Source organism: Asterias amurensis, chromosome 14, assembly GCF_032118995.1.
Source record: "Asterias amurensis chromosome 14, ASM3211899v1".
Classification (NCBI taxonomy): domain Eukaryota; kingdom Metazoa; phylum Echinodermata; class Asteroidea; order Forcipulatida; family Asteriidae; genus Asterias; species Asterias amurensis.
Window position 1 is genome coordinate 14903719 of NC_092661.1, and position 25551 is coordinate 14929269.

The 25551-nt window shown below is 38.4% G+C and overlaps 1 protein-coding gene across 1 annotated transcript; it reads left to right on the top strand.

Annotated features, from left to right (window-relative positions):
* Window positions 1-395: 395 nt before the first annotated feature.
* On the top strand, window positions 396-25216 carry LOC139947190 (organic cation transporter protein-like). The gene is made up of 11 exons (XM_071945057.1): window positions 396-827; window positions 2040-2217; window positions 6907-7010; window positions 7914-8068; window positions 12422-12590; window positions 13925-14063; window positions 14659-14768; window positions 15114-15322; window positions 16664-16772; window positions 18817-19025; window positions 20159-25216. Exons 1-11 carry the CDS (start codon window positions 589-591, stop codon window positions 20287-20289), a joined length of 1752 nt encoding a protein of 583 aa, XP_071801158.1. The 5' UTR covers window positions 396-588; the 3' UTR covers window positions 20290-25216.
* The last annotated feature ends 335 nt before the right edge of the window (window positions 25217-25551 follow it).

The following is a 25551-nucleotide window of genomic DNA, read 5'->3' on the forward strand; positions in this document are numbered from 1 at the left end:
TGTTATGCTAAGTAAACAACAGCTAAATACTAGTCATAAGTAATGTATATGGCATGAAATTTTGGCCAGTAACATGTGTAAAATAAGCGAGCTATTTTCGTGCTTAAGCAAATTTGTTGCTTAAGCAGCTCTATGAAATTGGCCCCAGGCTTGTCATTATTTGCGGCTGAATCAAGGCCAGTCTATATTTCCACAATGGCCCAAAACTACAAAAGATAGTTCTTCATCAAGTTATTCTATTAGAGTTGCAGATGCTTTGTGCCTCAGCAGCAGTAGGGTGAATACACGAATACCTTTTGAATTAATTGAACCGTATAACGTCTATTTCTTAGAAGTCGTTGGAGCGTTGGAGCGTGTTAGCCAAATTATTACACTATACGTTCAACGGGGGAAGGTGTGTCCCGCCTCTGTGCTGGTACACAAACTACCATATGGGGGCTTCAGTGCACTTTACCAGGTTTTATGGACATCTGTGGATAGGTTATAACTACGCATGCATTCACCACTACCGCAATTACCTCTAAAAAACGAAGGGGAAACAGGTTGTTTTAAACCAGTAAGGTATCCATACACCCTCTCTACAACACAATGAAGTACGAGAACATTTTAAAACACATCGGTGTTCTGGGCAAATTTCAAAAAATTCTGATCGCCGGATTCCTGTTATTTCAACTGCCAGCTTGCTGCCAGTTCATCGGGCAGGTATTTCTAGGAGCCACCACGGACCATTGGTGTAAAACTCCTGGAATAGCTGATGTCGAAGCTAACTGTAGCAGTAGTCTTGGTTTCGAGAATGCATTGGAGTGCCAGGAAGCTCAGAAGAACAGGTTCTGTATTACTTTAGGCTTTTCGTGTTTGTGCTTCAATCGGGCCTCGATCTTTCCTTTTTCAATTGTACAAATATTGTATCTATTTAAAGGCAGTGGACACTATTGGTAATTCTCAAAGACCAGTCTTCGCACTTGGTGTATCTCAACATATACATAAAATAACAAACCTGTGAAAATTTGAGCTCAGTCGGTCATCGAACTTGCGAGATAATAATGAAAGAAAAAACACCCTTGTTCCACGAAGTTGTGTGCGTTTAGATGGTTGATTTCGAGACCTCAAAGTTCTAAACTTGAGGTCTTGAAATCAAATTCGTGGAAAATTACTTCTTTCTCGAAAACTATGGCACTTCAGAGGGAGCCGTTTCTGACAATGTTTTATACCATCAACCTCTCCCCATTACTCGTCACCAAGAAAGGTTTTATGCCAATAATTATTTTGAGTAATTACCAATAGTGTCCACTGTCTTTATTGTATCTATATTTTATACTACCCCCCCCCACCCCCCCCCCCCCATTTCATCTCGTCTGCGTTGTGGTGTTTGCTTACTTTAATTGACAACTATGGGCCTTGTTGTATATTTGGGTTTGCTTTTACTTGCTATCTTTTGTTTTAATTGTCAATACAAATTTAGATTTCTATGAATTTTTTCTATTTTAAAATGAGCAAGGTCTGGGAGGACACATCTTTTTTGCTGAGTTTTATTTGTTATTGATAGCCCCTGTCCAACTTGTGATCGTTATGTAATGTCTAAAGATTTAAAGGCACTGGACACTATTGGTAATTACTCAAACCAATTTTGAGCATAAAAACTTACTTGGTAACGAGCATTGGAGAGCTGTGTTGATAGTATAAAACATTGTGAGAAACGGCTCCCTCTGAAGTGACATAGTTTTTGAGAAAGAAGTAATTTTCCACGAAATTTGATTTCGAGACCTCAGAATTAGATTTCGAGGTCTCGAAAACAAGCATCTGAAAGCACGCAACTTCGTGTGACAAGGGTGTTTCTTCTTTCATTATTATCTCGCAACTTTGACGACCAACAATTGAGCTCAAATTTTCACACGTTTGTTATTTTGTGCATTATGTTGAGATAAACACCAAGTGAGAAGACTGGTCTTTGACCATTGCCAATAGTGTCCAGTGTCTTTGAAATAAATAAATAAATAGATAAACAAAAAATAAAATAAAAGTGAACAAATTAATAACAGGAGCATCCCGTACGAGTTGGACTCTGACGGTAATCTAGTGTTCTCTTCGTGCAAGCGATACGCCGAGGGAGAAGGGGGCTCAGACGTGAATTCTTCTGCCTCATCAGATGTCATCATCAGCTGTGATTCGGGATGGAACTTCGATCGATCCCAGTACAAATCAACCATCAATCAAGATGTAAGGTTACATTTACTCTATTGTAATAATATTATTTCTGGTTTATTAAAACAATGTATTTGTAACACAGGGGTTAAACTGCTGCAATTAGTTAAATGCAGCGGACACTATCGGTAAAATATTTATTAGCATAAAACCTTATATGTAGAAAAATACCGTTTGACCTCAAACAAATTGCAACAGTTTTTTTTTACCACAGTGCATTTGATTGAGGTCTGTTTAATGACATACTAAAAATCCGCATAAATCCAATTAGTGGAAATATGCTTAATTTGCATATTTCAAAATGGCCGCCATTTTAACAAGTTTTTCATTGATTTCAATGTAACTCTTATTTAAGGTAACGTATTTCCAAACTAAAATAACTAAAATGCATATTTCAGGATAGATAACAAATCCGTGGTTCACAAGATGCCGAAACTGTTTGAAAATTTGTCATAATTTGCATAATTAAAATGGCCGCCGTTTTATTTTTTTGAACTTTCTGAATATTATTGGTTTGAGTTTTTTTCTGGATTGACAACCTTCTTGAAATTTCACATTTCTGTATATAAACATTGTCAATCTCTGTAAATTATCAAATTATTTCCTTACATTATTTAATTGTTGACTTATGAGTCACCCTCATCTTCAGAACCATCTAAATCTAGGTCTGGTGGCGGTGAGTTGGCACAACTAGAACCACGGCATTCAGTGCAGGCAATTGAACAAGGCATGCAGGCCGTACTTTCGGCATGTGCATTTTCTGTTCATACATTCTTTTGTACACCTACACCTGATGACCTCAAGTAGTGTTGTTGGCGCCGGTGGTTGGTCTGTTTGGGTAGATACTTGCCATCTACGATCTGCCAACCCCAATCATCTGTCAACCCCGTCAACTCTAATATTTGATAATAGACACGGAGACTATGATACTTTGCTGCTGCTGAGGTTGGTGGCAAAGTAGATGCTTCGACATGGGAAGTGCTTGTTGACACCTTCACACAAAACTTGTTGTACCTCAAAAGATCTAGACCATCTGTTGAATTACCATTGTAAAGCCAAACCAGAGCCATCTCCCCAGCTTTGATAATGTCCTCTTTCAAAATTGATCCTGTTTGATTGAATACCTTTGCGTGCTCGCAGAAGTCTGCATTCTCCATAAATTTCTTTAAGGCCAAACCCTTCCCAAGTCCAAACATACGTGATGTAGTGTCACAACCAAGGATAGCATGTATGAAGAGAATGTTGTCACACACGGTGCTTCCCAAAGTTACCTTCAACAGCTTGATGTTCCAAATTCTACTCTTCTTTGAGTTTGTCTTTGGCTCAGGTGTAAAGTAAATGTTGTTTGCATTTAGTTCAACATGGAAGATAAGGAGGACAAGAAGGTCGGTGTCATCTCCAACTAGAATGGTACTGATTGATCTCGCAGACTCCACTGCTTTTCTGACAATCAGGACATCTGCATCATGTCTTGCATGAACTGTGACACATCCAGCCATTTGCAGTCTGTCGCTGAGGAGATGGATAAAACGTTGTTTGTTGACGTTGTTCGCAAGGAATTACTGTTTCCTTGATTTAATAACCATGTCACCAGCAAAGTTTACCGTCAGGCCTGAGCAAGCTCCTGTTCTTCTAAAATGAGTAGAGTCCTTCGTAGTAGGACCATCATGGTATCCATCAAAAACTATGGTTGGTCTTCCATATCGTTGAGTAACATAATCAGTATACAGGAGAGGGGGGTAGTACAAAATATAGATACATTAAAGGCAGTGGACACGTTTGGTAATTACTCAAAATAATTATTAGCATAAAACCTTTCTTGGTGACGAGTAATGGGGAGAGGTTGATGGTATAAAACACTGAGAAACGGCTCCTTCGGAAGTAACGGAGAAAGAAGTATTCCATGAAGTTGATTTCGAGACCTCAGATTTAGAATAATTTTGAGGTCTCGAAAACAAGCATCTGAAAGCACACAACTTCATGTGACAAGGGTGTTTTTTTTTCCTTTCATTATTATCTCGCAACTTCGACGACCGATTGAGCTCAAATTTTTACAGGTTTGTTATTTTATGCATATGTTGAGATTCACAAAGTGAGAAGACTGGTCTTTGACAATTACTAATAGTGTCCAGTGCCTTTAATTTAAAAAAGAAAATAGTACGAGTTACGTCATTAGTTGGGACTAGCTCTTTTTTTATCTCCTTGGACTAGACCTAAGTTCTTTGTGCGATCGACCCTTGTGCCTATAGACCTTTATCATGCTGCCTTCATCTTGGTCATGTTCCTCGATATCGATTATATAATGAATGCTAATAATCATTTTGAAAATGGAACCAGACTATTTCGTTCTTCCAGCCTCGGTTTGGTAACACTAATATCAATGGGAGAAATTCAAGATGGCTGCACCATTAAAGGCAGTGGACACTATTGGTAATTACTCAAAATAATTATTAGCATAAACCTTTCTCGGTGACGAGTAATGGGGAGAGGTTGATGGTATAAAACATTGTGAGAAACGGCTCCCTCTGAAGTGCCATAGTTTTCGAGAAAGAAGTAATTTCCCACGAATTTGATTTCGAGACCTCAGATTTAGAACTTGAGGTCTCGAAATCAACCATCTAAACGAACACAACTTCGTGTGACAAGGGTGTTTTTTTCTTTCACTATTATCTCGCAAGTTCCGTGACCGATTGCGCTAAAATTTTCACAGGTTTGTTATTGTATGCATATGTTGAGATACACCAACTGTGAAGGCTAGTCTTTGACAATAATTATGTCAATAATCTTATGTCAATAATTATTTTGAGTAATTACCAATAGTGCCCACTGCCTTTAAAGGCGTTTCTTTTCTTCCATAATGCATCACTGTCAGATTTTACAGTCAGTCCCTGCTCCTGTCAACATTTACATAATAATATGCAGCCTCCGGGTTCAAACTTTATTATTCTCATTGCAAACCCAGTCTGTTTTTATGTTACCAGCCGTCGATTTCACCAAACTCTTCCTAACTTAGGACTGATCTTAGGACTGAAGATTAGTCCCCCTTGCACTGTAACATGAAGAATAGTCCTGTTAGAGTTAGGACGAGTTACTCGTCCTAACTCGGGATGGGATTAATCCTAGCGTTTCGTGAAATCGGCTGCTTGTCTGTCTCAATGTTTGTAGTTTGTCTGTCTAGGCTGTCTTCTAAAGCCATTTAATCTGACAGCCTTATACTCTCTTTATTTTGGTCCACATAGATTAGCGCTTTTCCCTCCATCATGCAATATTTTGAGAAAATGGCACTCTCTGCTTCGCCTCGGGTGCCATTTTCCCCCTCGGGTCTATGAACTGTACTAAAAGCTACTTTTACCACCTTTTCCGTACACTCCATAGGCCTAATCGTTTTAGTTTTAGTTTTTCCTTATTTATAAAGGGGGCCAATTATTATATTTAGTATCAATGGCCAAGGGTCGAATTTTTGTCCGACCGACCCCCGTAAAAATGTTCACTGAAGGGAAACTCAACGAGTTTTTGAATTTTTTTATTGAAGGGAAGTTTGCGAACTGGGAAACTAAGATAGGTGTAGACAAACCATGAGAATACATTGGGCTGTGCGAGCATTGGGTACTTTGTTTAACGACAATGCAAAGTTATTTTAAGGAGAAAAATGATTTATCTAGGCTTACCTTGTCATTTTCCCCCCTTTTTGTTTGTTACTTCACGCTTTGGAGCATTCCTTTGTATGTGATAAAGCGTTAAAGGCACTGCACACTATTGGTATTTCCTCAAAATAATTGTTATTTCTTCAAAATAATTGATAGTACAAAAACTCACTTGGTAACGAGTAATGGGGAGTTGATGATAGCATAAAACATCGTGAGAAACGGCTCCCTCTGAAGTAACGTAGTTCTCGAGAAAGAAATCAAGCATCTGAGAGCACACAACTTTGTTTTGAAGTAACGATAGTTTACGAGAAAGAATTAATTTCTCACTAAAATATTTGAATTGAATTGAATACACAATTCAAGCATCAGTCTGAAAGCTCACAACTTGAACGACTATGGTATTTTGCTTCCATTGTTCTCTCGCAACTTCGACGACCAATTTAATAGACCTTATGCACATGACGTCATTTCAGTACGGCGCCCCCGCATTGAGGTAAAAAGGAGATTGTTCATTGGTCATTCTATGTGCGTTTTGATTGTTTCGTCACCGTTTGACCTCAAAGATGGCGGCTGGATGACGTCAATGCATAAGGTCTATTCAAATTTTCACAGGTTTTTAATTGTATGAGAAGACTGGTCTTTGACACTTTCAGGTGTTCAGTGCATTTTAATTCTAATCATTACTATTATTCTGTACATTGATATAACATGTATTAGCCTATTATTAAGGCCCGGTCACACAGGCACCGATAACGAGAACGAAAACGAGAACGATAAAAATGCACTCCCTCGATTGGTTTACTAAGCGTGGGCGTATTCTGCGTGGAGCAATTCAACCAATCGAGGGCGTGCATCTTTATCGTTCTCGTTCTCGTTTTCGTTCTCGTTCTCGTTCTCGTTCTCGTTTTCGTTCTCGTTTTCGTTCTCGTTTTCGTTCTCGTTTTCGTTCTCGTTTTCGTTCTCGTTCTCGTTCTCGTTTTCGTTCTCGTTATCGGGGCCTGTGTGACCGGGCCTTTACTCGTTTTTAAATTGTGCATTTCATATTCTGTTTGCACAGTTCAGCCTAGTTTGCGAACGGGAGGATCTACCCGGTGTTGCACAGTCTGTATGGTTCGCTGGTCTGCTCACCGGGTCAATCATATGGGGATCCGTTGGAGACTGGTAAGTCCACAAGGGTGGAGAACCACTCTATTTTTTTTTTTATAGGGGATATTTATGTGATAAGTATCTGTATCTGTCAAATACTGCAACAAACTCCTCACAGGATATAGAAGTTGCAGGTGTGGTGTGGCGAGTGGACAAAAACTAGTGGTGAGCTCCCCTTTATGAAAGTGGTAATTTGGATTTTATCTAGCCTATAGTATTGAATGAGCCTATTGAAGGCGCTTCTCTTATATATACTGGCAGGCGGTTCCATTCAACGGGAGTTCTTTGAACAAAGGAAAACTTGTAACAGTCCTTATTGGCTGAAGGGTGGGTGAACGAATTTTATGATGATTTCCTAGTGAGAGTTTGGTTTCCCTGTGGTTTGAGTTTGACTTAATTGGCAGGCGGTTCCATTCATCGAGTATTCTTTGAACAAAGGAAAACTTGTAACAGTCCTTATTGGTTGAAGGGTGTGTGAACGAATTTTATGATGATTTCCTAGTGACAGTTTGGTTTCCCTGTGGTTTGAATTTGACCTAATCTATTAAGAAAGTTAAGGCCAACTTTGGTTTGGATATGCACTGCTGGTTATCGCTATCACTAGCAGTGCCTAACTTCATACAGACGCTTAGGCACCAAAAAAGTAGCTAAGCACAAACAAATTGTGCTTACCAGTTGTGCTTATACCTGGTTTGCAAAATACCAGTGTACAATTTGTGACTTGTATCCTGCTCATTTCTGCTAAGCAGAACATTTTTGTTTAGCGATATTTTCTTAAGCAACTCTGAAATTGAGTCATGGCTATAGCTGAAGTGTCCTTTGGGTTGCTCCTGCAAGACTCGATGTGTTTCTTGCATAGATATATTTCGCATTTGTTAAACAACCAAATTAAAGCAAAATATGATAATTTCTTTTCAGGATTGGCAGACGAAAGACGTTTTTCTTGAGTCTTGTTGGGGTCTCCATCTCTTCCATAGCGACGTCATTTTCACCAAGCTTTGAGGTGTTCACTTTACTGCGTTTCGTCACTGCAAACTGCTGCTATGGAGCTTTTCTAATGACCTATGTTTTAGGTAAGCAAGCCCCCCCCCCCCCCCGGCAGTGAAGTTCGTTTGATATTGGACATTATACATTTACATAGTTTTGTACAGCGAATGTCTCATGTCCAATATATAAATGGCAACTGTACAGACATACATGAATTCTCAATGTTCACTTGAATAAGTTTCATCACAGCAAAATGCAGCGCAGCTATGGATCTTTCCTGATAATCTATGTATGAGGTATAGGCATTGTTGTTTTCCCGTGACACTGAAGTTGGACATGACACATTCGCATAGTTTTGTACAGCGAATGTTTTAACTATTTCTATATTGGACATATGCATACCATGTATGTTTTGAACAGCGAATGTCTACTTTGTTATTTCTCTATTGGACATTAGACAATCACATGGTTTTATATACACCGAATGTCCAATATGTAAATAGCAAAGTGGACATTCGCTGTACAAACATACATAATGTCCAATGTCCAATATAGAAATATTCAAACACGCAGTACAAACCCATGTGAATGTTCTATGTACAATATAGAAACAGCAAAGTAGACATTCGCTGTAAAAACATACTCGTTTGTATACAATTATGTCCATTGTAGAAATAGTCCAACATTTGCTACGTGAATACACAATGTACATCATCAAACTTATTATCTTTTCTGCAATTTTTTCGAAGGACATTGTGTTCCCTTCAATAGTTGCATACTGCAAGCATGGGTGACTTTAAAGGATTTGGGTACCTTTTCAAAATGTCCATAGATTTACATTAAACTAACAGGGTTTGAAGATATTGATAGTGGAAGGCTTCCCTTCAAATTTTACTTACTGAGGTGCTGTAGTTTTTGAGAAATGAGTAAAACAAAAGCACGTAATATTTTCAGGGAAGCTTTCTACTACCATTATCTTCAAACTGTGTTAGTTTTGTCCTACAAAAGTTACATAGACCCTTTAATACTGGAAACAACAAACTACAACCACATGGTGGCCCCTATTGGCATATGGTTTTCTTTTATTGTATAGTTTTTTTGTATGGCTTATTTTGTACTAGGCCCTCATGCAATAAATATAGTCAATGAGCTAACCAGACTTGCTTGTACCAATTCGAGAGACTTATTACAATAATAAATTATCTTGTTGTAAATAATCCACAACTTACCATAAATAATGAAAGCCTTTCCGAAACAAACTGCTTACCATTCGAAAGATTTGCATCGTATCTCAAACCTCTTGCCTCTTCCATTGTTGTTAAGTCAACGGCCGTTTAGATAATAACGGTTTTTTTTACCCATGTAATGTGCACAAAGAGTGAATTGTTTGAGTTTACATACTCAAACAGCCGTTGTATTTGTCAATTATGGCAAGCATCCGACCGATGCTGCTCTATTTGTTAAACTTGGTTCACGCCCCTTCATGGTTCACACAAGAGCAAGGGGACTGTTCAGGGGAGGTGAATAATAGAAAGGAATAACAGAACAACATTATCAAGTCTCCACAACTCTTTGTGCAGAAGTGCGAATATACTTTTTCCAAAACAAATCTGGCTCTTGGCCAACTCTCTCTCAAAAGTGACGACACATGGTTTTACCCGCAAGTTTACTTTTATTTGTATAGTTGCGTCCTTTTTCAATTATTTTTTTAATGTAATTATCATAATCGTTTTTTTTTTATGGCATCAATATTGTACAATACATTGACATTGTTTTACTCATTTTATCTCTCAAAAACTACAGCACCTCAGCAACTAATATTATAATGTACGTTTTTTACTACTCTCTTAATAGAAAAGAGTGAAAAGGCACTCTTTGAAGAGCCATATGAGGGACAACTCTTTTTCGAGTGGTCTTCCACTCTTTTAGATTTAAGTTTGCATCTTTTTGAGTGATTAATCACTCTGTCCTGGAGTGAAACCCCTCTAAAAGAGTGAAATAACCACCACTCTTTTTGAAGAGCCATATGCGGGACAGCTCTAAATGTAAAGAGTGGTGTTTTTCACTCTTTTACATTATCTTCAAACGGTGTACATCTCTGGACATTGTAATTTGTGTTACAAAAAGTACCCAATTCCTTTAATTCTGTGTTCATCCAGTGTATAAAGATGTAGCCCTCCTTCATTTATATTTCTTGCAGTTCCTCTGGTCTATGTTGTTCCTGAATAAACCCTGTTGACACCACTCCATCTTCTTCTCTGTCTACCTCTTTTCCTTTTCCCTGTCCTTGGTTGCCAGTCAATTAGTTTTTTTTTGTCCGTCTGTTGTCATGTCTTCGGGCATTGTTTCGTCCAGCCCGTCTTCATTCAGCTTGCTTTAATGTTCTGTGTCTCTTACTCCACTTTTCTGGTAGCATGCTTGCCAAACGACAAATACAACGTGAAACGACTAGTTATGTATGTTTTCCCATTCACTCTCTGTACAAATGCATGAGTGAAATGGAAGAGGCTGACAGGTTTCAAAAATTGACGGTGAAACAAACACTACTTTATGGTAATTGTCAAAGACCAGTGTTTTCACTTGGTGTATCTCAACATAATATGCATAAAATAACAAACCTGTGAAAGTTTTAGCTCAATTGGTCGTCAAAGTTGCGAGGTAATAACGACAGAAAAAAACACCCTTGTCACATGAAGTTGTGTTGATTTGGAGACCTCCAAATCTAATTCTGAGGTCTAGAAATCAAATTCGTGGAAAATTACTTCTTTGTCGAAAACTACGTTACTTCAGAGGGAGCCGTTTCTCACAATGTTTTATACTATCAACAGCTCTCCATTACTCGTTACCAAGTAAGGTTTTATGCTAATCCCCAACAGGAAAACACAATATGAGGAGCGTTAAACGGGACTCTTCTCAGTTTCAAATTTCGGTTTCAAAGTTAAATCTGATATCAGTTTAAGTAACCACAATATTTCCAAGTAAAATGTTTTTCAAAATACTTTGTATTATCAAAAGCTTCTGCAAGCTTCTAACCACTAGTTTTTATTGTCATTTTTGTAAGAATGACTACATCTGAAAAAAGAATACCCCTGTAATACCGTATTTTTACGCGACTCACCTATGAAAACATCGCTCTGCAATTTTTACGTTTTTCTCAAAAACTTGACGAATACTGAAACTTCTACAAGTATTCACAGTGAGTAGTGATTCATGTCATGGCCACAAACACAAGGTATCAAAACCCTTTGAGGCATACGAATTATGCATTTGAATCTTCATTTAAACCCTCACCAAAGACCTTGTGCGAACAAACCAACAACATGGCACAGTGGAGATTAATGGAAATGCATTTTTGTTACTGGTAAATTAACTGTTTTGGGGGGACAAAAGTCTTTTTGTAAACATTCTGAACAGATCATCAAAGTCCCTATGCATGGGAACTCTAGTCATCGGCTCTAATCATCAGTCCATGGACACAGATACCGCAGAATTGAAGCATTCAAGCATTTTTTTTGCACACAATGGTTCACAATGATTTGCAAAAAGAAAACGTACTTTCAAAATGGGTCGTTTTTGTCATGCTTCAGAGTAGCTTGACTGAGCCAGATTTTTCCCACGGTTCCTGGAGTAGATTCCACCGGTCCCAGAGTTAAGACTAGTCTTATTTCGAGTCAGGGCGAGTAAGCTTAGGACTGGCCTTAAGTTTTTAGTACGACTGTAGTCCTAACTTAGGACTCAAAGTTCTTTGTTTTGACTGCGGCCCAACTGTAGGAGTGAGTGAACTATATAGAGTTAACGCGTGTGGAATGCCATTGTTGAAGAATACCGTTTATCCATGGTTTCTGGCCTTGGCTTATTCAATCAGCCACCACACTGTTCCTTTTCTTTGTAATATCGAAGTCTTAAATGGGGCACGTACTCAAGGCGCTAAGTATATACATTTACAGAAAGAGAGGTTATTGAAAGTTGTAAATTCTGAGACCCATTTATGTAGCACCTTGTAAGGGTCTACAATGTGCTACGGCGCATTATTAGCAGCCACAGCCTGGCGAACCCCTTCTCTGTTCGATAAGTGCACTGGGTTCTTGTATATGGGTCACACACGGGACCGACTGTTTTACGTCCCATCCGAAGGACGAAGCATGGTTATATTGTATTTGACTGTATAAGCTTTAAAGAAACAGGCATAGTTTAATCCGTTGTGCACAAGTACCATAAATACAGTCGTATGTACTCTGTTTGCTATTACATTGAGTATGCATCCTGCAGTGCTGTGGTTTTGTCATTATGGATATAAATGTGAATTGAATTGAATTGAATTGAACTCTTCCAAGTTTTCTTGGAAACATATTTGGTAACCTATTTTTTAATCTATTTTGTAACCTATTACCTATTTTGTAAACCTATTTTGTAACTTCTTTTGTTGTGTAACCCTACAGGTAGCGAACTAGTGGGCCCCAAACAGCGTGTCATGTACGGCAGCGTGTCAGCCATGGCCTTCTCAGTCGGTTACATGGTGTTGGTTTGTCTTGCATACCTCATACGTGATTGGCGAGACCTGCAGTTGACGATGTCTCTGCCATTCCTACCGTTTTTCATTCTGTTCTTGTGAGTAGAAAATAATGTTCGTTTTTTTTAATTCCCCGCCTTCTTTCATCGAAACCATACTAACTGATAACTGCCGTGCAGCCAGGGACCATACAATGTTTTCCCCGGTACAACCTGGTAAGCGGAAGCCAGGGGTCACCTTAAGTATATGCTCTTTATCTATTCCAAATATCAAGCTATAAACCACAAACTGACTGGGTAAGAATTCAAAATGTAGTCCCACCACGAAGCTAGTAGATTAACGTCTGTTTGTTAATTGCTTTTGGATCGATGTTGAATGTGTTTGGACAATATTATTTTTTGTATTGTTTTGTTTTATTTTGGGTAGTAAAAAGTTGATGTAAATTTAAAACCATTACTTTTTATTGGCTCTGGTTATTGGTAAACAGTTCTGTTTGCATGTATATATTTTTTGTAAAAAAAGGAAATATATAGCGTGTCATGGCCGAGTGATTAAGTGCACCGGACTCAAGCTCCGTTGTTTATGATCAGCAGAGTCGTCCCAGTCCCTGTGTCCGTATTAAGCAAGACCAATATTGCTTCGTCCTTCGGATGGGACGTAAAGCCGTAGGTCCTGTGTGTTGTCTAACGCACGTACAATAACCCACTGCACTTTTATCGTAAAGAGAAGGGGGTATGCCATTACATGGTGGTATGAAACAAGGAGTTGTCTCATAACTCAAACGTAGTCCCGCATGTATCTTGAAGGAAAATAATGAATGCTAAAGCGCCATGACTGTCACATTGAAGTGAGTATAAGTGACGGATATGAGCGTTGTTTAAGAAGCCACTAATGTTAATTAGTATAAGTATAAAACTATTGTTATTGTTGAGTGTTTTTTTTTTTTAGGTGTTCGGCTTACTATTGTTTTTGTTAAGGTTTTTTTCCCTCGTCTTCTTCTTTCTCCCTCAACCTTTGCCAGCAATTTTAAACAAAAGTAAAGCTTTTCCAAACTTAAAAACTTATCCTATGTACATAGGCAATAGTGAGTAGATGAAACTGCCATTATTTTTGGAAAGATGACGTCATTGATGATGTCATTACGTTAGATATACCTTAAATAATTGGAACATGAATATCTTGAAAACCAAAAATGCTACAAACAAGAACTTTGCAACATATGAAAGCGATTGAGATGTTGAACAGATGTCTTGCACAACGTGGCCGCATTTGACCTTTACTTCCAGTCGAAACCGGAAGTTAAACAATTCAAAAAATCATATCTCAAGAAGCAATAAGATGTCAACAAAATTTAAATATCAGTTTGAAGGCCGTGAGCCTGCTCAAACTGTTGCTTTCATTCAATTGTTTTCCGGTCTCATTTCATCTTAAGTTGGTTCCCAGAGTCTCCACGCTGGCTCATCTCGAAGGGCAGGTTCGGCGAAGCCAAAAAAATCCTAGAAAGGATCGCCAGAGTGAATAAGACCCAAGTTCCGGAAAATTTGTTTGACGAGGGCGAGGAGAACACTAAGGTGAGCTTAAAGGGGAAGGTGTAGCGGCGTAATTGTGTTATAGCGCCCTCAATTGCCGAATTCGTCAGGGACCGATTGCCTCTAAACCAGACTGGTCCCCTAAGACGGGTACTTTCAGAACCGATGGTATTATTGGATACAATGATGGCATTGGATAAACGTGCAGTGACGTAGCTTTCCATATCTGTGTTTTGATTGGTCCCATGTTGGGGATGTGGGTGCAGCTGACAAACATCACCTCGCAATTTAAAGCCCGTTTCTTTTATTAATTTTATTTCATTGTATTTGTGTATTTATTGTATCCATTTAACATCATATGGAAAGGTTTGTGGTTACACCATGTAATGACTATCTCTATTGAGTTGGGGTGGTTCTGAAAAGAACTGTTGGTTTCAAATCGACGGTTTGATCACCAACGGTTCTTTTCAGGACCACCTTAACTCATTAGAGATATCAGTACACGGTGTTACCACAAACCTTTCCATATCGTATTTACACCATGCAAAGTTTCAAATCCTACTTATTAAACATCACTTGTACTACTACTACTACTATGGTTTAATAGTTATATAACACAACTGACCAATCTGTTTAGGTACCCCACGGTCAGACAGAGGAAAAGGTTACTACTCGTCCTATAACCCAACTTGATCTATTGCGGACTCCGAATCTGCGAAAGAAAAGTTTGATCATTTGCTATGATTGGTAAGTGAGGAGTTTTATACATAAAATACATAAAAACAAACTCTCAATTTAAGTTTCGTTTCATAGTAAATCGTTGATACCTTGTTTGGTACACTTGTTTAGAGATTTCAAAATTGTCAATGGTTATTCTATGATCATATGCAATCTTGCAAAAGGGTTTTGAAGGTGGGGGGAACAAGCTAATTTGTAGCCCGCTTGACGTGGCCTTCAGGCTTTGGGTGTCTAGCGACTTGCATTTATAAACAAAATATATATATTATATATAATTAAAAAAAACATTAAACAAAATCTGTGTTCATTTTTAACAATTCAAAAATATTATGAAAATTATCTATTTCCCTGCAGGTTTGTTGTGAATATGGTATATTATGGATTGTCTCTGAGTACGTCTGCCCTCGGTATAAACGACTATGTTGCTGGCTTTGTTTCTGGTGGTGTCGAGATACCAGGCATTCTATTGAGTTGGTGGATGGTTGACCGCTATGGAAGACGTTTCACCACGTCATCCGCTTATACAACAAGTGGTGTTGCCTGTCTCATTACTATGTGTATACGTGAGTACATTTTTTGTTGTAATGCAAGTCACCAGATACACAAGGCCTGAAGGCCACTCTAGTATTTTGCTGGTAACCTTATTCTGGTAAGCATAATTCTGTTGTGCTTAGCTATTTGTTTGTGCTTCAAGCATGCAGCTCTACAAAAAAATTGGGCCCCGGTGTGCAGCAAAATGGCGTGTCATGGCCCAGCGGTTAAAAAGCACCGGATCCAAGCTCTGGTGTTTGATCAGCAGAGTGTGGGTTCGAGTCCCGGTTACGCTAATAGTGTCCGTAAGCAAGAAACCTAACCATAATTGCTTCGTAAAGTTGGGGAGGTAGTGCTTTCTGCTCTACCATCCAGGCTCCAAGTGGATGATGCCGATGCCTACATCCTTACAGGCTACGAAGGGGGGTAACCCTGTTTCAGCCCCAGGAGTAGGTAGCTCCTAGTGGATGATACCCATGACTACATCCTTACATGAAGGGGGTAACCCTGTTTCAGCCCCAGGAGTAGGTAGCTCCTAGTGGATGATACCCATGCCTACATCCTTACAGGCTATGAAGGGAGGTAACCCTGTTTCAGCCCCAGGAGTAGGTAGCTCCTAGTGGATGATACCCATGCCTACATCCTTACAGACTGTGAAGGGGGTAACCCTGTTTTAGCCCCAGGAGTAGGTGGCTCCTATAGTGGATGATACCCATGCCTACATCCTTACAGACTGTGAAGGGGGTAGGCTAGGGGTAACCCTGTTCAGCCCCAGGAGTGGCTCCTAGTGGATGATACCAATGCCTACATCCTTACAGACTGTGAAGGGGTAACCCTGTTCAGCCCCAGGAGTAAGTGGCCCCTAGTGGATGATACCCTTGCCTACATCCTTACAGACTGTGAAGGGGGTAACCCTGTTTCAGCCCCAGGAGTAGATGGCTCCTAGTGGATGATACCCATGACTACATCCTTACAGGCTATGAAGGGGGTAATCCTGTTTCAGCCCCAGGAGTAGATGGCTTCTAGTGGATGATACCCTTGCCTACATCCTTACAGACTGTGAAGGGGGTAATCCTGTTTCAGCCCCAGGAGTAGATGGCTCCTAGTGGATGATACCCTTGCCTACATCCTTACAGACTGTGAAGGGGGTAACCCTGTTTCAGCCCCAGGAGTAGGTAGCTCCTAGTGGATGATACCCATGACAACATCCTTACAGGCTGTAAAGGGCGTAACCCTGTTTCAGCCATAGGAGTAGGGGGATAAATAGTTACTGGTAACACACACCCTTTTTACCGTAATGGAGTTACCTATTATTAAATGAATATTGTTTAAACATTGATTGTTTGTATGTCTGTTGTTCATTTTATTTGCAGCACCCGGTGTGGCTAGAGCTGTTGTGGCTATGGTTGGAAAGTTTGCTGCTGCTGCTGCCTTTAATTTAGTTTACTTATATTCCGTTGAGATTTACCCTACCGTCACAAGGTTTGTATATTTTTTTTCTTTTTTATTATTTATGAGTGAGCACTTTAAGTTATCAACAATATACATAAACTGACAAAGTGACATGTAGAAGTTTGAGATCGATCGGCCATCTGGGTCACGGGAAATTAGTTTCTCGTCAAAGTATGACATTTCATATTATCATCATTAGACCGTGTACGTGTAAATCTATGATTCTGGACGAGATTTCATTTACAAATTTTATAACTTCTCTGTCTTTTCAGTAATATCTGTGATAATATTTGCCCCTATTGTTTCTGATGTTCTTGTCTGACATTTTTGTTCCGTTTTTCTCAGCGACAAGAGCAATGTAAAAAGGTGTTAAATTTCATAGAGCTGCTTAAAGGCAGTGGACACTATTGGTAATTACTCAAAACAATTTTTAGCATAAAACCTTTCTTGGTGACGAGTAATGGGGAGAGGTTGATGGTATAAAACATTGTGAGAAATGGCTCCCTCTGAAGTGCCATAGTTTTCGAGAAAGAAGTAATTTTCCACGAATTTGATTTCGAGACCTCAGATTTAGAACTTGAGGTATCGAAATCAACCATCTAAACGCACACAACTACGGGTGACATGGGTGTTTTTTTCTTTCATTATTATCTCGCAAGTTCGAAGACCGATTGAGCCCAAATTTTCACAGGTTTGTTATTTTATGCATATGTTGAGATACACCAACTGTGAAGGCTAGTCTTTGACAATTACCAATAGTGTCCACTGCCTTTAAGCACAATAAGTAATGGAAAGAATATTTTGGTCTGATGTTTTGACCCTAACAGAGTCGAGAAAGACTCTGCTAGGGTCGAAACATCAGCCCGTGAACTTTTATTGGTTTGCAACAGCTAATTCTATTAATTCCAAATGTAAACTTTTACCAATAATTAATAGGGATAATGTGAACATTGAAATTGTATTTCCAACAAACTGCTATAATTATTTTTATTTTCAAGAATTTTGTAGAGGCCTACAATAATATAGGTTTTCTCGGTCAAATTCGGCAAATGAGCAGTCAATTTCATTTTCATGCGTTCGAATCAAAGTAGTTTGCCTCTCCAGTTGTTACTGCGTTTCAAATTCAGAATTCGACCAATCAATTTCGTTTTGAATCGAGTCAAATTCCATTAGAATTCTGTTCAATTTAGCGTATCGTCATTCTTTTTCGTGACACACACGCCTCAAGAAGCGTCTGCGAATTTGAATGCTGCTTTGATGATTTCTTAAATTGAATGATTTTTTTTGTTAAAATCGGATGATGCAACAATACATTTGACTAACCATAAAACGAAATCGAATGACCCTTTTCAGTAGCATCCGATTTCGCGCGAAACAGAATAGCTTGATACATTAACTGCTCATTTGCCGAAATTGACAGAGAAAACCTATATATTGCAAAACGATTTGATTTCATAACGGATAGTTTTGGTTCAACATCTTTCCACGAGTTTGATATACGCGAGAGACTACCGTTGCTATAAGCTGTCTATAAACTGTTCTTACTTAATATTTTGTATCTGTTACGTTCACTATTTACTTGTTTTACTAAAAGGCACCGAACACGTTTGGTAATTATCAAAATACCAGTGTTCTCACTTGATGTACCCCAATAGAAGCATAAAATAACAAGCCTGTGGAAATTTGAGCTCAATTGGTCTTCGAAGTTGCGAGTAAATGATGAATGAAAAAGCACCCTGTAGGACGTTTTTTCGCAATGTTTTATATACTATCAACAGCTCTTCAATGATCGTTTCCAAGTCAGTTTATAAGATAATTTTTTGTTTTTGAGTAAATACCAAACGTGTACATTCCCTTTAATGATTGTTTAACACTTTCTAACTTACTTGTTTGTTTTATAAAGCTTACTTGTTTTGTTTTAAATTAGTAATTCTTTCTCTTTATCTTCTAGTATTTGCTCCTTTGTAATTGTGTGGTTGTTTTGTGGGTCAAATAAATAATAATAATAACTAGAAAATGTCTACTCGAAAAGTGCGAATTTTTACTCGATTTTTTTTCCTTCCGATTCCAACAGGACAATGGGCATGGGCATGTCTTCCATGGTTGCCCGTGTAAGTGGCATCCTCGCCCCCATCATACTCATCTTGGGCAAGTACTGGCATCCTCTTCCACTGTTTGTCTTCGGTGGTAGCTCCGTACTGGCCGGACTTTTCACCCTGCTGCTCCCGGAAACACTGGGCTTCAACCTGCCCGACACCCTCGAGGAAGGGGAACAGTTCGGAAGTAAGCCCTTCAATCATTTGAAGAAGGAAAAAACACTCTTAAAATAGTTAAAGGCAGTGGACACTATCGGTAATTATCAAAGACTAGCCCTCACAGTTGGTGTATCTCAATATATGCATAAAATAACAAACCTGTGAAAATTTGAGCTCAATCGGTCATCGAACTTGCGAGATAACAATGAAAGAGAAAAAAAACACCCTAGTCACACGAAGTTGTGTGCGTTTTTAGATGGTTGATTTCGAGACCTCAAGTTCTAAATCTGAGGTCTCGAAATCAAATTCGTGGAAAATTACTTCTTTCTCGATACTATGGCACTTCAGAGGGAGTCGTTTCTCACAATGTTTTATACCATCAACCTCTCCCCATTGTTCGTCCCCAAGAAAGGTTTTATGCTATTAATTATTTTGAGTAATTACCAATAGTGTCCACTGCCTTTAAGCATTATGTTTTGTACCCACTTTTGTTCACATGTATAACCTAAAATATGTTTAGATTCCTTTGTGTGTGAGAATCCTACAAACAATATAAAGGCACTGGACACTATTGGTAGCTATTCAAAATGATTGTTAGCATAAGGCTACTCGGTAACAAGCAATGGAGAGCTGTTGGTAGTACAAAACATTGTGAGAAACGGCTCCCTCTGAAGTAACGTCGTTTTCGAGAAATAAGTAATTTTCCACTAACATAATATAATATTTGAATTTGATTTCGAGACCTCAAAGTCAAGCATAAAGCACACAACTTCTTGTGACGAGGGTGTTTTTTCTTCCATTATTAGTCTCGCAACTTCGACGACCAATTGAGTTCAAATTTCCACAGGTTTGTTATTTTGTGCATGTTATGTTGAGATACACAACTGCATGGTCTTTGACAATTACCAAAGGTGTCCAGTGCCTTTAAGCAGGTGTCAAAATGATAAACATGTTTAAACATGTTTAAAAAGTGGGTACAACATATAGTTTTACAGTGATTGTTATAGTTAGTGAATTATTAACTTCACAGATATATAACTGCGTTTCGATTCATCATTATGGAGAACCTTCTAACCGTTAATTTATATAGTTAGAAAATTATATTGAACTTTTTTGTTATTGGTTTACGTTTATTTGTGTGTTTTTCATTTATATTCGCAGAGGGAGCAGGCTTGAAGCTTTGCTGTGCCGGCAACACTGATAAAGATGACGACAAAACTGTCAAGTCCCCCGCAGAATATGCGGCTCTTCCAACTGAAGGAAACTCCCCTAATGATGACGTCATGGTTTAGTGTCGATGGTTTAATTCGTTTGTTTCTTTGTTGGGATTAAACAAAGACCAAGATGAATTCACGAAACGAAAACTTTTAAAGTCACCTGGAAATAGAATTTTTTTTCTTTCAAACATAAGAGTATATGCTTACGAACAATAAAACAATTTTTTTAGTAATTGTTTGTCACGATTTACATGTTTAAAAAATATATGAAGTTGTTTGGGGGGCTGACTCAGCCTACCCCTTTTGTGACGTCAATCGAGGCAGACTTTGCCTGCAATGCGTATAGTAAACACACGTGCAAAGTACATGTACGCATAAGTCGTGAGTTGGTACATTTCAAAAAGTGTTTTTCTGCATTCAGCAGCAATACACCTGGTAGGCATTGCCGGAAAAAAAAATTTTTTTTTTTTTAAACGTACAAACTCACGACTTGGTCCGTACATGTACTTTGCAATTGTGTTTACTCTACGCATTTCAGGCAAAGTCTGCCTCGATTGACGTCACGAACAGCGCCCTCTCGGCTCGGGGTCTACTCTTAAATTTGTAAATAACATAACAACTGATTTTTTAAAACCTTAGTTAACTGTTTATTCACATTCCACTCATCAAAACACATATATTAGTGACAAAAGCTTTATTTTGAAAAAATACCACTTCCAGGTGACTTTAAAGGCCTATTTCTATTACAAATTAACTTACAATGCATACAAAGAGAACTTTTTCAAAACAGTAAAGTGTGTCACCAATATTGTTTTGGTTGAACCTTTTTTTTTATTTATTCTGTGCTCTAAAAATTGTAAACCCAGTTGTAAATATTAGAATAATAATCTAATCATAATTTCTTTTATCGGTGGGGCTTTTAAGGGTATAGGTGTATTGTCTTTTGTTTTTGGGTTTGTTTAATGATATGCCGGTGGAAGGTGTAGATATATAATTATTTTGTTCGACTTACTCAGTTTTATGACCCAAATGGACCAAGACACACGTTGAACATATTCTGGACGTCGCCATGTTGGGGCATGTATTATCGTTAACTCAACAGGTCAAGGGTCACTATTCATAGGACACATCATGCATAATTCAACAGAATGATTGTATTTGTAGCATTTTAGAGGTGAATTTGTAATAATGTAATAAGTAATAATGTACATCTAAATACTATTTTTACAAATACATTTTCAATGCACTTGATATTGTAAACTATTAATTGAACGTGTTATCTTTTTAAAGTCACCTGGAAGTGGTATTTGTTTTAAATAAAGCTTTTGTCACTAAAATATGTTTTTATGAGAGAAATGTGAATAAAAATTTAACTAAGGTTTAAAAATCTTAGTTTTGATTGTATTTACAAATTTACGAGTAGGCCCCGACCCGAGAGGGCGCTGTTTGTGACGTATTTCAAGGCGCGATATTTGGAGAGAAAATTTGTAGTCGGGCCCCCGTGCATTACGTCTGGGAACATGGCACATCAAAACAAATTTAGACACGATTTTACACACATACGTACATTGAAACTTGAACATGTTGAACGCCTAGTGGTTTTTACAAAAGCTATTGCTGCTATTTTTATTTAACTATGCGACTTTTTAGTGACCAAATGGGTTGTAAGATGTGGGTCTGCCTACGTATTATTATAGAAATACGGCCACGGAGCAAACTGCACGCACGCACTATGGCTGCTGTATAATGGGCGGACGGTCACATAGGACCTGCACGCACGGTGAATCGCATGCGGTACCAACAAAAAATTCGTGTCACTTGGCAAAAGCTAAAAACATACCCTCAAAGTTCAAACTTATCCGAATTTTTTCACGTTTAGCAAATGCTCCTCTGAGTTCGTCACGTCTTTCAGATACCTTCTTCGACTTCCCACTAGCTAGAAAAATTGTTGGGACGGCGTCGTGTTTAAGAATAGCTCTTCTCGTCACGTCAAATGAGTTGTGTATCCAGGATTCGAAGCACGACGGCTCTAAGTGTTCGCTGCAGCGCTGAAAAAGACGTCGGACCGGACCACTTTGCTCTAGTTAATCTGACTTTCGCAGCCCACAACCGCCTATACTTGGGATCTGCAGGAAACAGATGAAGACTGACCCCATCTTTAGTTGTTTTGCTGCATGCAGCAGCAATACACCTGGTCGGCATAGCCGGAAAATGCCAGAAAAAAACCTTTTTCGCAGCGTACAAACTCACGTCTTAGAATTACATGTACTTTTGCACGTGGACCGGACCACTTTGCTCTAGTTAATCTGACTTTCGCAGCCCACAACCGCCTATACTTGGGATCTGCAGGAAACAGATGAAGACTGACCCCATCTTTAGTTGTTTTGCTGCATGCAGCAGCAATACACCTGGTCGGCATAGCCGGAAAATGCCAGAAAAAAACCTTTTTCGCAGCGTACAAACTCACGTCTTAGAATTACATGTACTTTTGCACGTGTGTTTATCTACGCATCGAGGGGGGTCTATGTTTGATCGAGGCAATGTCTTCCTTTTCATACGTCACAAAAGGGGTAGGCGGAGTCAACCCCCCAGTCACTTAATTAATTTTTTTTAACATATAAATCGTGACAAAAAATTACTCAAAAAATGGTTTTATTGTTAATAAACATATACTCTTATGTTTAAAAGAAAAAAAATCCTATTTCCAGGTGCCTTTAATCTTTTTAAATTATGGTCTTAAAGGCAATTATTTCATTCCCTATTTTATTGTTCTTTTCCAACTGGCTGAGTTTATGTGCACCTTTAAAGGCAGTGGACACTATTGGTTATTGTCAAAGACTAACCTTCACAGTTGGTGATCTCAACATATGCATAAAATAACAAACCTGTGAAAGTTTGAACTCGATCGGTCATCGAACTTGCAAAATAGTAACGATAGAAAAAAAACCTTGTCACACGAAGTTGTGTGCGTTTAGATGGTTGATTTCGAGACCTCAAGTTCTAAATCTGAGGTCTCGAAATCAACTTCGTGGAAAATTACTTCTTTCTCGAAAACTATGGCACTTCTGAGGGAGCCGTTTCTCACGATGTTTTTTACCATCAACCTCATACCGTCACCAAGTAAGGTCTTATGCTAACAATTATTTTGAGTAACTACCAATAGTGTCCACTGCCTTTAAATATCAATAGCAGCCTATCATAGTTTCCATGGTATTTAAACATACAAGAGTACAATCAAAATGACATATGCAAGTTTGAACAGGGGTCAACAAAAGGAAGACTTATTTATCGATTTCAACACTGATATAAGTGTTGATTTTTCGTCTTATGCAAAATGCATTTTTTCTGAAGCAATCTTGTGAGGATGTTTTAATTCCCATCATTCAAGGGCATAGAAACTACTTAGGCAGTCAGGTTGGTGTCTTGCCTTGCTTTTCACCCCGGTTCGAATCCCACCGGTACTTTAAGCAGAGTATTTAAGCAGATTGTTTAACAACCATCTCCATCATCGTCATCTTCTTTTCTCGTTTGAATTTAATAATAGCGTTGAGAATTGAGAATATGTACCAAGATCTACAAACAATAAAAAAAAAGTTGCTGCATTTAGGTAACCTCGACGACCAATTGAGTTCAAATTTTCTAAGTAAAAAAAAAAGTTATGCATGTTGAGAAACACCAAGTGAGAAAGACTGGTCTTTAAAAAAAAATAATAATAATAATAAATAAATACCAATAGTAGGTCCTATTCAGGGCTAGCGGGATGCACTTTTATTAATTTCTCCAACAGTGTATGACCATCAAAGACACTGCACACCTTGTCAAAGGCCAGTCTTCTCACTTGGTGTATCATATAATGCATAAGATCAAACCTGTGAAAATGTGAGCTCAATTATTGGTCGTCGAAGTTGCAAAATTAATTTAAAAGAAAAAAGTCCTTGTCACACGAAGTTGCGTGCTTTCAGATGCTTGATTTCAAGACCTCACACAATTCTAAATTCTGGAAAGTTACTTCTTTCTCGAAAACTATATTACGTCAGAGGGAGCCGTTTTTCTCAATGTTTTATATACATCAACCTCCCCCTATTACTCGTAGATTTTATGCTATAATTATTTTGAGTATTTACTATTAGTGTCCACTGGAGAACTAGTGATATTATACAACATTGTTAGAAACATGTAGTTTTAAATAAAAAATATAACACTTTGAATCTGAAAAAAGTTTCATCCCGTTCCCGGTGTGATTTGAAAGCCATGCATCAAAGGTCTTTTTCTGTATCTGTATCTGTATAGTTGCCTTAAGACACATCACACCAGCTTTGCGCCACAACATTGCCTCGAAATTGCGTGGTTTTCCTTTTCCTTTGCGAACTAACACGGTCGGCCATTTATGGGAGTCAAAAAGTTGACTCCCATAAATGGCCGACCTTGTTAGTTGACGAGGTAAAAGGAAAACCACGCAATTTCTAGGCATGTTTGTGTGGATCATTGTATTCTACTTTTAAAACATCTTTCCACCCATATACATTTCATAACAAACGGTTACAAATGCTTTTCAAAGACCAACTCGACCGATCCAAGGCAACGTGTTCCTTTAATTTTCGAAGTTCTTAGTGAGAGTGTCTTTGGAGATATCTAATGAGATGCTGGAAATCACCCTACCGGGTAAGGCGTTCCAGTCCTTGATGGTGGCCGGGAAAAAACTGCTGCCGTAGATTTTGGTTGTGTGACGAATTTGATGGAATTGAAGATAGTGTTTTCTGGAGGGTCGAGTGGAATGTTGTGCATAGTCTTGAAGAGGGATTTCAACTAAATTATTGACGAGTTTGTAGAACATAGCTTGTCTTCTAGCTTTCCTTATTTTTTTCTAGTGGTTTCCAGCTAATCTTTTACTATACTGGTGACATGTTCCTGGCGTTCTACTGTAGTTATTTGTGGTGAAGCGACCTGCTTGTATTTGATTTCTTTATTATTTTCTTCATTAATTTCTTGCATTATTTTGATGACTGATTCTACCCCCACAGTATTGACTATCAAATAAAACTATGTAATAATCCAAACGCTGTACTTGAGTTGCGAAATCTGTTCCACGTAAAAGGTTGTTCCCCTAAACGCAATGAAAGGTCTAGGGTTGATCCAATATTCTAAAAGGGGTGTACGTTGTACCTTGTGTTAGTGTCATACAAATGTTGCGTAATTTCAGCACTACTCTATCACCATTTCTGTGAAATATATTCACACTTTCCTTTTTTCTTAAATTTGCAGAATTTTACTTGTCAGATAATGTAAACAAACACACTGTGTAGAGCAATCCAGTAAGGAATACGACCCTCTGTTAAA

Bases quoted from the DNA above. Each gene is read 5' to 3' on its own strand.
- LOC139947190 (XM_071945057.1), top strand. From the start codon at position 589: ATGAAGTACGAGAACATTTTAAAACACATCGGTGTTCTGGGCAAATTT. The intron at 828-2,039 runs GTTCTGTATTAC...AATTAATAACAG, and splicing joins CAGGAAGCTCAGAAGAACAG to GAGCATCCCGTACGAGTTGG. The intron at 8,069-12,421 runs GTAAGCAAGCCC...GTAACCCTACAG, and splicing joins TCTAATGACCTATGTTTTAG to GTAGCGAACTAGTGGGCCCC.